General features: G+C 40.9%; 1 protein-coding gene across 5 annotated transcripts in view; it reads left to right on the forward strand.

Annotated features, from left to right (window-relative positions):
* Positions 1–14503, forward strand: part of LOC110090494 (uncharacterized) — a 123045-nt gene that overhangs the window by 19191 nt on the left and 89351 nt on the right. For all 5 annotated transcript variants that reach the window (XM_078381239.1, XM_078381242.1, XM_072982743.2 and 2 more), the window contains exons 8-11: positions 513–693; positions 1344–1555; positions 3440–3628; positions 7178–7317. In XM_078381239.1, coding sequence (XP_078237365.1) covers positions 513–693; positions 1344–1555; positions 3440–3628; positions 7178–7317 — 722 coding nt within the window. The remainder of the gene's footprint in view (positions 1–512; positions 694–1343; positions 1556–3439; positions 3629–7177; positions 7318–14503) is intronic.

A 14503-nucleotide genomic window follows, 5' to 3' on the forward strand; every position in this document is an offset into this window, starting at 1 on the left:
CCATAACGAAGGCTGACTGACGAAGAATGGATGCTTTTGAACTGTGTTGCTGGAGGAGACTCTTGAGAGTCCCCTGGACTGCAAGGAGAACAAACCTATCCATTTTGAAGGAAATCAACCCTGAGTGCTCACTGGAAGGACAGATCCTGAAGCTGAGGCTTCAATACTTTGGCCATCTCATGAGAAGAGAAGATTCCCTGGAAAAGACCCTGATGCTAGGAAAGTGTGAAGGCAGGAGGAGAAGGAGACAACAGAGTATGAGATGGTTGGACAGTGTCATCGAAGCGACCAGCATGAATTTGACCCAACTCCAGGAGGCAGTGGAGGACAGGAGGGTCTGGTGTGCTCTGGTCCATGGGGTCACAAAGAGTCGGACAGAACTTAGCGACTAAACAACAACAAACCACTCAGAGTAGTGCTGAAGGACTAATGGGAGCAGTATACAAATTAAAGTAATAAATTAATGATAAATAGTTAAAGTTCTTCCCACTCTTTTCTATTTCTTTCACCAGTTCACAATTGAAGTACCGGAAAAGCAAGTGAATTATCGGACTCAGTTGCAACACTCCCATACTACCCAGAGCTACACAGAAAGTAGCACCCACTTGAAGGTGCACTTTAACAATCACATGCCATTTATGGCGGGGCTGCAGTGGAAAGACAGATCACGACATTCTTTGAAGAAGTGGGAAGGTAAACATCATCCCCAAAAGGCTTCTGCAGGAAAATATGTAGCTGCTGGAAATAAAAAGTATATTTAGTAAAGCATGGGGAGTCAGTCTAATGCAGAGGTTAGCATTAGACTTATGAAACCCAAGTTGTAGTTCCCATTGAGACATGAAATTCACTTAGAATCTCTCAGCCTGATGTACCTTATAGAGGTTTGTTGTGACACTGCCAAAATGGGAGAGCCCTTCAAACAGAAAATTGTTCTTTGTAGAGTAGGAGCATGGCTTTGTGAGTAAACAGGGCTATCCTGCTGCCTCACATGAAAGATAAATTAGGGTTTTCCACCATTTCATATCCTGAATCTGCCCAGAGTGATAACTAATTCTTTTTTTAATACTTCCATTGGGAAAACCTTGTCTACTAGACCTGAAGATGGCAGAGTCGGTGGGGTGTCAGAAGGGAGCTATCTGGCATTCAAGTCTCTGTGTTCCAGCGCCTCACTACTTTCTTTCTGTATCCCTCAGGATTTGCCCCCTGAAACAGGAGTCTTATTCTAACAAACGATAGGGCTGGTTTGATTTTTTTTTTTAAAAAAAAAAACCTTTTCTAAAATATTTGGGAATGGAAATAGCCAGAAAGATTTTAATAGACACAATCTTCCATTTTCTTTGTAGGTACCTTCAACATGGACACACCCTGGCTTTACCTGTATACAGCTCACAAGCTACAGCAACCTCAGCGTTCAGTATATTCAGCCACTGCTGAGTTAACGGCTAGGAAAGCCTTTGTTGTCAAAGGGCTGGTGATAGAACTCTTCTGTAAGGACAAAGTTGATGAAAAAGAAGGGAAAGTTTGGATCTACACGCCAGCAACCACCTACCTGCGGGTTAGTGGCCTTATGATGGCTGCCTTGGGCTAATGCTTTTTCAGCAACATGCAGTTTCATTTATCTGTGCTTGTAATGGTCAGATTAGATTATCTGTTTAGCACATTTTTATAAGAACTGTTCCTGGCCGAGTCTGTTGGCCATAGTACAAAATCTTCCCTACCTATGTAGCTTGCATTCATTTTGGGTTTGGTCACTAGAAGGTGAACATAGACTTAGTTTGCAAGTGCATATGAGGGGAGCGGAATCACAGGAAATATGCTTTCCCCTTTTCATTGACTTGGACCCCGAGAGGGAAGAAATAAGGTTTAACTTGTCTTTTAGGAGCAAGAGAAGTTCCACACTGGTGGGGAAAAAAAGACTTTGCTGCTCCAATGGTTGTGTTAGTCAGTCATCACAAACATTTAAGTAGCAAAGTCTTCTTTTTTCCCTTCCCTGGTGTGGAGCAATCAACAGAGCAGAGAGCTTCCGAGTGTTCCCCTGTCATTGCTGCCATCAGTAAAGTATAGGCTGGCAAGTGCAAAAGATGGGGCCTTTTAAAACAAAACTCTGCACCTTGACTAGGGAGTTCCTTACAAAGGGAAGTCATGTTGGCTCCATTCTTCCTGGATTTGAAATGGATCGTAGAAACTACAGTGTTTCTCCAATCCTTTGATAGCTTTTCATATTGTTCTGCCTTTTAAAAAAAGTTTTACTTTATTTTTTCATTCCTTTGTGGTTTTATGTACTTCGTTGCTGTTTCCTGTTGCATGTTGCTTTGGATGCTGTTCCTCTTCAAGCTTGTTTGACATCTTCCGTTAATGCTGCCCGTTCCATAAAGCCAATTCCCTTTAAGCTATAGAAGGGGTCAGTGGTAGAACAGATGTTCATCACACAGAAATTCCCTCGTTTAGTCCCCAGCATCTCCATTGGAAAAAAGATCCTGTGGCAGGCGCTGGGAAAAAGCCCTGGTGGCTGGGCTTTGGCCAGTTTTCTTTCTTGGTTTGTTTCAGAGTGTTGCACAATTTAAAATTATAGATGTATATGAAACATAGATAAAATTTAAAACAAATTAAAGTGTTAGGATCATTAGATTATTTTTAACCAGAAGTGAGCTCCTTCAATAGCGTTACCTCAGTCATTTGCTAGATGTGTTGTACATGTGACGAGGCAGAAATTGCATGGACATAAGTGCTGCATTGAACCTCTCCACAGTCACAGAAACTTTGTCCTGTATCCAAGTAGCTCCATTTTCTTTGATTATTCTTTCCTTTTACTACTTGGCTTCAAAGTGTATGAGGTGACTTCCAGATGTTTCGTCTAGAGTCCTGTCCTGGTGGGTGACATTCTTCAGCATTAATCCATTCAGCAAGGTCTGCTGTTTTTCTTCTCCATAGGTTTAGTCTAGCCTCCTCTTATTTAGAGCTTGAGATATATGCAGAAAACTTTTCCTTGATTTTAGATGTCATCTAGGAGGTTGGTATTTGTTTGGTGCTACATTTCCTTATTTTGTTCACTATTTGCTAGCATCTCTCGAAGTACATCTGGAGGGACAATGTCTTTTCCATCCTTCAGTGAGAGGACATAGGACATAGAAGGAGCCTCCCCAAAGAGTGGGAAAGCATTATGGGTACACTTGGGCATCCCTGGGCAACAGTGTGCAAGCCAGCCAGTCTTTCACTTCCAGAAATGTAGCGCTGTAAACTTGCAGATGAGCTTCCTCCAGTCAGAGTAGGCGATACTCGGCCAGATGGACAACCTGTTGTAAGAGAGCTTCCCATGTCCCGCATGTGCATCATGTCTGAATATACTTCCCATCAACCATTCATGTGTCTGGATATTTATCTACTATCTGTTCTGCAGTAGAAAGGATAAATCAAAAGGACCAATAATCTAACTTTTCAGGCATTCACAGTTAATCACTTCAGAAAGGGGTTTCTGCACAGCCAGAGTGAAATGGTGTCTCTATGGAACCAGCTCCTAAAGAACGAGATTTTCCTGGAAAATAATGAACAGAACAAAGTTCTTCATTTCAAGGTCAAGTCTGCAAAGCAAGAATTTAATATGACAGCTGCTTATCTCCACCTGGAGGTGGTAAGTAAGGCAATTAGATATATATGTATGTTGACAATGACTGTTGGGGCTTTTTAGTTGAGAATGGGGCAAAGGCATCTAATGAGGGACAGAAGATAACCATAGGAAAATTATACATGGTTTGGAGAAAGCCAATAGGGAGACATTTTTTTCCACGTTTCATAAAATGAGAACTTTGGTATAATTAAATTAGCAGGAGGTTCCAAATACCTCCTGCTAATTTAATTATACCAAAGTTCTCGTTTTATGAAACGTGGAAAAAAATGTCTCCCTATTGGGGAGCTTTTTTTAAAAAATTAAAACATACGTAACGTGTAAAAGCTAAACAAAAAAGGTTGCTCATCGCCAAGTATGTAACAGTAAACAAATTTTAACTCATTATATTATTTCTTCCTGAGAGGTGTGGAAACCACTTGACTCATTGTATCACCCTGGAGAGCAGCTCTCCCTTTGTCTTTTACAACAATGGTCCCCAACCTTGGGCCTCCAGATGTTCTTGGACTACAACTCCCAGAAGCCTTCACCACCACCTCTGCTGGCCAGGATTTCTAGGAGCTGAAGTCCAAGAACATCTGGAGGCCCAAGGTTGGAGACCACTGTTTTAGAAGACATTCTGTCCACTCCACCCCTTGGTCTGAGACATCATCTGTGTATTTCCTGCTATGCCAAGTGGTGGTGGAGGTTCCATAGAGCCCTGATTGTGTGATCTAGCTTCTCATCTTTCTGCAATCTCATACATACTCGGTTCTCATAGTGTAATAGTACTCTATTTCAGTAAAGTTTATTAAACTAAGCTGATGGCATGACCATACAGATTATCTCAGATAGACACGTTTGCCCTCGTGGCCCCTGTTTGTCTTCCCAAACACAGAGCTCACAAAGGCAAAGCAAAACACCTCTCGGCACGCTGCCACCAGTTGATCTCCTTATCAACTTACTTAGAAAAGACAAAGGCCCATTCAGTACTGACTTTTTAATAGAACAGGTTTATTGATTACAGGTGGTTTCTGGAACAATTCATAAGCACATTCTTCAGGTTTCATTGAGCTTTAGTATTAACCTTCTATAGTATTTACCACAGTTTACACTCAAGACTAATCGCTCCTCAGACCCCTCCTTCTCTCTCTGATGCCTAACACAGACTGAACTCAACTCAGACTCGACTGACTCCTCCTCTCTCAGGCCCCGCCTTTTAACATCTCTTTTGGCCCCACCTCTGAACCACATTAGCATATAACTCATGAATAATACATAACTTATTATATGTCACCTTGGCCTTTAAATAACTGTTGTCATTCACAAAGAAATATTTAATTATCTTGGGAATGTGCGTATCAAGAGTATCTCACAGCCTGCACCCTTCTCTGCTATTATCACCAGTCTCTTCCTGCTGGTGCTCTCTCTCTCTCTCTCTTTTTTCTCTCTCTGTATACACACCATGACCACCATGGCTGGTGGTGGTCTGTGTGTGTGTACGTGTGTACATACACAGTGAGAGAGAGACCATCAACAGCCATTTCATGGAGCTGTACAGCAAAGAGTGAACTTTTATGGCTGTTTAGAGAGCGTTTTATAATGTGGAATATTATATTTACACATATATATTCTGTGCAGTGACCTAAGTCTGAGCTTTCTCAAGTGCCCCAGTGGTTGGAGGGAAGATTTCAAGCTTTATTGGAGAGCTTCCTATGACTTACTTTTGTCTTTGGTTCCAGTAGCTCAGTCTAGTTAGTGTATTACTTTTTATTTCCTTTCCCTCAATTCAGATCAATATATATATCTCTTTAACCATACGAACACCAAATGGGATATGAAGGAACCATTGTGGTGCTATTTCATGTTGAGGGTGAAAAGCAGCTCCTAACAGCACACATCGTTGTTCCAAGCCACACCAATACCCCTAATTCAGTCTATTTCTGCACATCTGTCTGAAGATCTTCATAGCTATATCTCTTAGATTAGTCATTGCTTTTCTGTGACCTTTAGTTCCTTTTTAAAACAAAGAAATGCATCTAAAGACATCAAGATATGACCTAAAATTTGGGGGGGGGGGAGGAATTGTTAAAATGGTCTCCCACAGATTTAATCCCCCCCCCCAAGGTCTTATAGTAATGTAACGTGGATGTTATTCTTTTTGACAGAATAACTAATGGTGGTGCTATTTGTAATGTTCATTGCAATGGGAATTATCAGAGCGTATACAGCTACTTTTAAAAATAATTTGGTCATACCACATGTTAAAATGTTTGAAAAGTAATTTGTCTGGTTACATGTTGCATTTCACATTGTTTTTATATTAGCATATTTTTACATGTATTTTACATGTATTTTACATTTTTTAATAAAAAATCTGAATCCCTTGAAAATATTCCTTTAAAACCAGCAAGGAAATATTACTCATCTCACCAGTAAAGCAACTTCCCACCTACAAGTTCCTGCCCACTTACACCTTCATTATCTGCCAAATAGTATTTTTTTACACATAGCTACATTGCTTATCATAGAATCATAGAATCACAGAGTTGGAAGAGACCACAGGGGCCATCGAGTCCAACTCCCCTGCCATACAGGAACTCCATCAAAGCACTCCTGACAGATGGCCGTCCAGCCTCTGCTTAAAAACCTCCGTAATTCATTATATCTAAGCTCTGGGAATGACAATTGCCAAGGTTACTGGGGACACAAGATCCTGGATCCCAAGTAACTTTTTGAGATACAAGAGCTATCCCAGAATCCAAATCAACTCTGGAAGGATGAAAACCGCTGCTCCCTCTTGTCATGTTCCTAGTCTGAGCTGGGATTGTTCAAGATCAAGACCCTTCAAGACCCACTAAAGCTCTGGGAAAATGAGTTTCAACTCAGCCATATTAACTCTTAGAAAACACCAAAGAGCAGCAAGAAGAATAGCCCAAGTAGTCAAGGTACTGGAATTAAACCCAAGGTTTACAGCAACTTTTTTTATAATGTCCCCACCATCATTTTACCACCCTATTCTCCCACTATATTTACTCTCCACCCAGCCAATGCCCACCCTGGAATCAAACCCTACATGTTTTGAGAGTAAAAATCAATACAAATTATTTTTTTAAGACATAAGACATCAAGCATAAATTGATTCTTTGCTTGCAGTCTACCCTCCCCATCTCTCTCTCTCTCTCTCTCTCTCTCTCTCTCTCTCTCTCTCTCTCTCACACACACACACACACACACACACACACACACACACACACACTCTCTCTCTCTCTCTCTCTCTCTCTCTCTCTCTCTCTCTCTCTCTCTCTCTCTCTCTCTCTCTCTCTCTGTCCCTTGGATCTATGGCAGTCAATAAATATTTTTAAAACATCCAGAGAGAAATCGGGCTGAAATAGAAAATATTTTTTTTCCAAGAGATAGTAGAATTTCCCTTCAACAGAACAGTTGCAGTCAGCATTGTTTTATTATTAGTTACCCTATTTTCACTGCCTCGTGTTTAGTAAATCCAACATCCCTCTCTTTTCCTATGGGTCTTCCATTTTCCTTGGATGTCTTGGGATGTTTTGCCGGCCAAAGCCCAGAAAGACGAATGTTTCCATGTGCATTTGGTGGAAGGACCACAAGAACCTGCCACTTGTGCTGCAGTTTGAAGCCCAGATAGAAGAAGTAAGAAAGGAAAAAATGCTATATCAAAAACGTGCAACAGTCCACTTCAGGTATTTTCATTCTCTTTGAAGTCTCCTTTCCTTCATATTATACATCTTGATAAATACATTGACTAGGCATTATTTATATCCTGTAACATCAATATAGAAAGCAAACAAATCACCCTACGTAGTCTGGTCCTTTTTTCTCTGCTGTTGCCGGTGTTCAAAGATTAAAGATAAGAATAGTCAGATGCCTAGAGTAAACAGACACAAGTACACACGTGCATCCAAATATATTTTGTGTTTGCATAGGATAAGCAAAATCTCTAGACCCCTACCAGAACAACCTCCAGGTTTGAGGACACTCTGGGAAAAGCAGCTTCTTGTGTACTCTCACCTACATTGGTGGGCTTACAAAGCATGTGGGCTTACAAAGCATGGCCAGAAACCATTATTTTAATTTCCCACACTACACCAGAGCACCTAATAAAGCAATACTACATGGCATTAAAAATGGACACCCAGAAAAGCCTACATACCCAAGGACCTGGGGCAATCGTCAGAACTGATAAGGCCAAATGCAATTTAGTTTGGATGCCAGCTCCGAAGCTTTAGAAGCATCTAAATGTTTTATTGTTCTGTAACACGTCATTTCATATAGTCGTTTAGTTGTGTCCGACTCTTCGTGACCCCATGAACCAGAGCACGGCAGGCCATCCTGTCTTCCAATGCCTCCTGGAGTTGTGTCAAATTCATCTTGGTTGATTCGATGACACTGTCCAACCATCTCGTCCTCTGTTGTCCCCTTCTCCTCTTGCCTTCACACTTTCCCAACATCACAGTCTTTCCCAAGGAGCCTTCTCATGAGATGGCCGAAGTATTGGAGCCTCAGCTTCAGGATCTGTCCTTCCAGTGAGCACTCAGGGTTGATTTCCTTGAGAATGGATAGGTTTAATCTCTTTGCAGTCCAGGGGATTCTCAAGAGCCTCCTCCAGCACCACAATTCAAAAGCATCAATTCTTCAGCGGTCAGCCTTCTTTATGGTCCAGCTCTCACTTCCATACATCGCTACTGGAAAAACCATAGCTTTGACTATGATGTCTCTGCTTTTTAAGATGCTGTCTCGGTTTCTCATTGCTTTCCTCCCAAGAAGTGGGCGTCTTTTAATTTTGTGACTGCAGTCACCATCTGCAGTGATCATGGAGCCCAAGAAAATAAAATCTGTCACTGCCTCCATTTCTTCCTCTGCCAGGAGGTGATGGGACAAGTGGCCATGATCTTAGTTTTTTTTTGATGTTGAGCTTCAGATCGTTTTTTGCACTCTCCTTTTTTGTCCTCATTAAGAGTTTCCTTAATTCCTTCTCACTTTCTGCCATCAGAGTGGTTTCATCTGCATACCGGAGGTTGTTGATATTTCTTCCGGCAATCTTAATTCCAGTTTGGGATCCCTCCAGTCCAGCTGTTCATGTGATGTATCCTGTATATAAGTTAAATAAGCAGGGGGATAATATGCAGCCTTGCCGTACTCCTTTCCCAATTTTGAACCAATCAGTTGTTCCATATCCAGTTCTAACTGTTGCTTCCTGTCCCACATATAGATTTCTCAGGAGATAGATAAGGTGGTGAGGCACTCCCATTTCTTTAAGGACTTGCCATAGTTTGCTGTGGTCCACACAGTCAAAGGCTTTTGTGTAGTCAATGAAGCAGAAGTAGATGTTTTTCTGGAACTCTCTGGCTTTCTCTATAATCCAGTGCATGTTAGCAATTTGGTTTCTAGCTCCTCTGCCCCTTCGGAATCCAGTTTGTACTTCTGGGAGTTCTTGGTCCACATACTGCTGAAGCCTACCTTGGAGGATTTTGAGCATAACCTTGCTAGCGTGTGAAATGAGTGCAATTGTATGGTAGTTGGAGCATTCTTTGGCACTGCCCTTCTTTGGGAATGGGATGTGGACTGATCTTTTCCAGTCCTCTGGCCACTGTTGAGTTTTCCAAACTTGCTGGCACATTGAATGTAGCACCTTAACAGCATCATCTTTTTCAGAGACGTCACTTCCACTCAGGGGGATGACCAGCTAGGAGCAAACCTCCGTATCGCTTAGCAAGGTAAAAAGCTATTAAAATGCATTTCTTCCTTAGAAGACTGGTTTTTTAAAACATAAATCCTTGGAGAGAAGGATAAGGAAAGCATACAGCTAATTAAATTTTTTAAAGACTATGCTGTTTTAAAATTACGAACTACTTTCACTTTTGGGTCCAATTAGCTTCTGCTTTTTTTCCAGTTGCCCTGCTCCTAACAAAAGTCTGAAACAACAATAACTATTCTTAATTAGACCCTCTATGTCAAGGAGGAGGGATAAATCTGCCAAAACCCCTTCAGATCGCAGTTTGGAAAGATTGACGACGCAACCAGCTGAAGAAGATAAGATGGATCAGGTTACGAAGCTTATAAAAGATCTATCTTGTAAATTGTCAGAAGGCTTTGACAAAACAGAGCAAAGATCTAAGTCCATCGAAAGAAGTATCAATAAGCTTCAAGATCAAATTTCAGGGGTGTCACAGGAGCTAAAGGACGGCAAAAGCCAACTTACAGACCGTGGTGATAAAGTTCAAGCAAATAAAGAAAAAATAGTGTCCATGGCTCAACAAATTTCTGAAACTGATAAGAAGCTCATATTTATGGAGGATAACCTCAGAAGGTCTAATATTAAAATAATGAACTTCCAAGTGCAACAGGGACAAGATCTCAGAAAAGAGGTTATGGCTTGGATTAACTATAATGGACACGCAACATCTGATTGAAACAGATATAGAAAAGGCATATTTCCTGGGAAATCCAAGCAGTCTCAGAATTAGACCAGTGGTCCTGATGGATTGGGTCCAGAATATTATAAACACTTTAGCTCCATTTTGATACCTAAGCTTAAAATGTTTTATAATAAGATAATGGAAGGAGAGACAATACCTGCTTCATGGAAGTATTCATTAACGATTCTTATTCTAAAACCCAATAAGGATCAAACAGATCCGGGATCCTATAGACCCATATCTTTAATAAACCAAGATACTAAGATTTTTACCACTATATTGGCAAATAGATTAAATAGATTTCTAGCAAATTATATTAAAGAAGACCAATGTGGTTTCATTAAGGGTAGACAAATGGATAATTTAACTAGATGAGTTTTAAATACTATATATGAAATAGAAAAAGAAAAAATAAAAGCAATGATTTTATCATTGGACATATTTAAAGCTTTTGATTGTGTTGAATGGTCTACACTAAAACTTCTCATAAGGGGTTGGGTATTTGGTACAAAGTTCAGAGGGGTTATAGATCAATTATACTTAGATAAGACTTCAGAAATAATAGTTAATGATGGTCTAACAGAAAAGGTCTTTATAGGGCGAGGTACTAGACAAGGCCGCCCACTTTCACCAATATTGTTTTGTATGGTTATAGAATTATTAGCTAACGCAATAAGAAATGATAAACCAATTAAAGGAACAGGTAAAAATGATATAATTAAAATTAATTTGTTTGCTGATGATTCCTTACTGTCTATTAAAAATCCACTCGAGAGTATGGAAAACATCAAAAACCATTTAGAAAAATTGGGGGAAATAACAGGTTTAATGATTAATTGGCAAAAATCACAAATGAAGATGTTTAATTATAATATACAGGAACAAGAAATGTTTGTGAATAAATATAGGGTTAAAATGTGCAATCATATCAAATATTTAGGTATAAACATAGAAGAACTCAAAAATTAAAGGAGAAAAATTTTAGTAAATTAAAAATGAAATTAAAGATAAATTGCAAGAGTATGCCAGATTGAAACTACTGTATCATGGTTTGGGAGAATTGCTCTAATTAAAATGAAAATATTACCGAAAATTACTTTTTTATTTAGGATGCTCCCAATACAATTAGAAGAAGAGGATTTTAAGTATTGGCAGGGATTAATTAATGGATTTTGTAATCAAGGCAAAAAATCTATAATAAATAAAAGATATTGGTATAAGGCTCAAAAAAAGGAGGTTTAGGTATGCCTAATGTTAAAATTTATTATATAGCAAATCAATTAAGAGTTATTGGAGATATTATATACAATAAAGAAAAATTAATTTGGTGGGAGATGGAATCTTCAGAAATAAATGGAAATGCTGAAGGATACTTGTTTAATATAGTAAAGAGAAGTTAATAAATCAGATGAAAAACCCTTTTTTAAGAAACTTGTTAAATATATGGAATAAATATAAAGAGAGGTTTTGTCCCTCAACTTCACCATTAAAATTAGTGACTGAGATATAAAGTTTTCCTACAGATTTAAAGGATTTAGTAGAACTGTTTAAGAATAAAAGGGTTGCAGGATTGAAGGACTGGATGTGTAAAATGAGATTGAAGGAGTTGATTATGTCTAAACTTCAAACTAATAAACTATCATGTTATAACCTTATTCAGTTAGACACCTAGACAAAGGATTGGTTGAAAACTAATGGCAACTGTAGAGAACTTACTAAGTACGAACAATTTCTGTCATCACGTGAAGATATGTGAGATACTATTTTGAAATGAATAGTAAGTAAATATATAATATAATTTTGGAACAAGAGGAAAAAGAATGGGGAATAGAAGGTTTGAAATTAATTTGGGAAAATGATTTAAAAATAGAAATTAAAAAAAGATTTGGATAAAAATGTGGAGGATGAGAGTTTTAAGATTAATGTCAACAAGAATAAAGGGGAAAAATTTGCTTAAGGTGGTATTTGACTGCTGTAAAATTAAATATAATAAATCCAGCATACCCCAAAGCATGTTGGAAATGTGATGAGGAAATTGGCACGTATTTTCATATGTGGTGGGAATGTAAAGTGGTTAAGAAATTTTGGGAATTGATTTTTAAGGAAATGTGTGATATATTTGGTAAAGATATTGATCTTAATGCTAAAATTGCTTTATTGTCAATTTTTGATAACACAGATTTGGATTATTACTCGAAAGAATTAATCATCAATTTTATGACAAGTGCTAGAATATTAATAGCTAGATTTTGGAAAGACAAAAATGATATTAAAATGGAAGACTGGTATTGTGAAGTATGGGACATTGCATTAAATGATAAATTGACTATGGAACTTAAAATAAAAAGAGGGGAAATAAGTTCTAACAATTTTTATGATATTTGGGGTAAATTTGTGGAATTTGTGTTAGTGAAAGGAAGGGGGAAAGCCTCCAAAGAATACTCAATACAATTTTGGAGAGGTAATCTGTAATAAAATATTATTAAATGGAGTCCCGTGGGTATGGGGTACACGTTAGAATTTAGTTTATAATACTGTGAGGGTTCGTTTATGCGGGCTGTCCCCTCTCCAATAAACGGACGAGACTCTTGGGTAAAGTCAAACGGTAACGTGTTTATTTCAACTTTCACATCATCTGTAACGGTTCCCATAAACGGGTTTAGGGACGTTTGGAGACCAAGGTTCGGCTTGGGGGGAGTCCATAAACTATGTACAAAGGGGTTGGAGTTCTCTGGGTTCCAGGGACCTGTTGAAGGCGGCACAAGTCCCGGTCCAGGGTTCGCTTCTTCTTCTAGGGATATCAAGGGTAGGGTCTCCTCGTCTCCACTCCAACCGTCCCAGGAAGAGCCGTCCTCTATGGTGTAGCCCCAGGGGCCGGGTAGCCCCCCAGCTTCCTCAGTTCGGCGATGTGCCATTGGCGTTTCCTTTCCAGCTCTCGAGCCACCGCCTCCCGCTCCTCCCGTAGCTTCCTATGCCACTCTTTCGCCTCCGTCTCTCCCCAGTAAGACGGACGAGGCTTCAGCCCCAGTTGCCGGCGCCTCTCTGCCTCTTCATGTGGTACTCGGACTTGTTCCCACTTGTGGGTCCACGGATCCTCCATCCACACCCACTCCCAACCGCCCGGAATATCCCTCGGTCTTCCCCTTATATCCCCCATCCCTGCCTCTATCTCCTCCCCTCTCTTTCCCGCCTGAAACCGTCCCGTTTCGCGGGCAATCTTTAACCCCCTCATGTCCTCTTCTAAGTCTCGGGTGTCTACTCCCTTGTTTAGGGTGAGGGTTCCGCCGCACTCTGCTCCCCAGTCAGGGGTTTCCACTCCTTTCTCCTCCCGTCGCGGTGGGGATGGTGGGGGGGAAGTCTGGGTCTGGCTGCTATTCTTCAAGAGCAGCGGCACTCCAACCATGGCTTCCACCTTGGGAGCCTCACATACCCCCCCATCCGAGAGTGCCGCTCGCTCTTCCTCGCTCCGCGCCCACGGACCCTGCCGGGAAAAATAATCTACGTTAGAGTGTTCCTTACCCTTGCGGTATTGGACCTTGAACGAATAGGGTTGCAACGCTAGATACCAGCGGGTGAGCCTTGGGTTAGTTTCCTTCATGCGGTTTAACCACTGTAAGGGGGCATGGTCTGTCACCAATGTGAAGGGGGCTCCCTGGAGGTAATACTTCAAGGTGTGGGTGGCCCACCTTATGGCTAGCGCCTCTTTTTCTATAACCGCATATCTTTCTTCACGGGGTTTCAACTTCCGGCTCAAATATAGAATAGGATATTCCTTACCTTCCCTAACCTGGGACAATACTGCCCCCAAACCCCTATCCGAAGCATCGGTAAATAGGACGAAGGGGTAGTTGAAATCAGGGGAGAACCTGATGGGCAGTTCGCATATTATCCCCTTCAAGGTCTCGAAAGCCCTTTCCTGGGCGGGGCCCCATTTCATCTTAACCGAGGCCCCTTTTCTAGTAAGGTCGGTGAGGGGGGCAGCTATGGATGCGAACTGAGGTATGAACTGCCGGTAATAGCCGATCAGGCCCAAGAATTGCTGCACCTCCTTCTTGGTACGAGGCTTATACCACCGTGAAATCTTGGTCACCTTCTCCTCCTGGGGCTGCACCTCGCCTTGCCCTACTTTGAAGCCCAGGTACTCTACCTTATCTACACCAATTTTGCATTTTTTGGGATTGATGGTTAGACCGGCCTTCCTCAATTCCTTGAGGACCCTCCGTAAGTGGGCTAGGTGTTCTTCCCAACTGGAGCTGAAAACAATGATGTCATCTATATACGCCGCAGCCCACTCCCTCTGCGACTCCAACAGTCGATCCATAAGCCTCTGGAAGGTCGCGGCCGCCCCATGTAGCCCGAATGGCATTTTAACGAATTGGAAGAGCCCCTTAGGGGTGCAAAAGGCCGTTTTCTCTCTATCCTGGGCCCTCACTGGAATTTGCCAATATCC

Source organism: Pogona vitticeps, chromosome 13 (genome assembly GCF_051106095.1).
Source record: "Pogona vitticeps strain Pit_001003342236 chromosome 13, PviZW2.1, whole genome shotgun sequence".
NCBI lineage: Eukaryota > Metazoa > Chordata > Lepidosauria > Squamata > Agamidae > Pogona > Pogona vitticeps.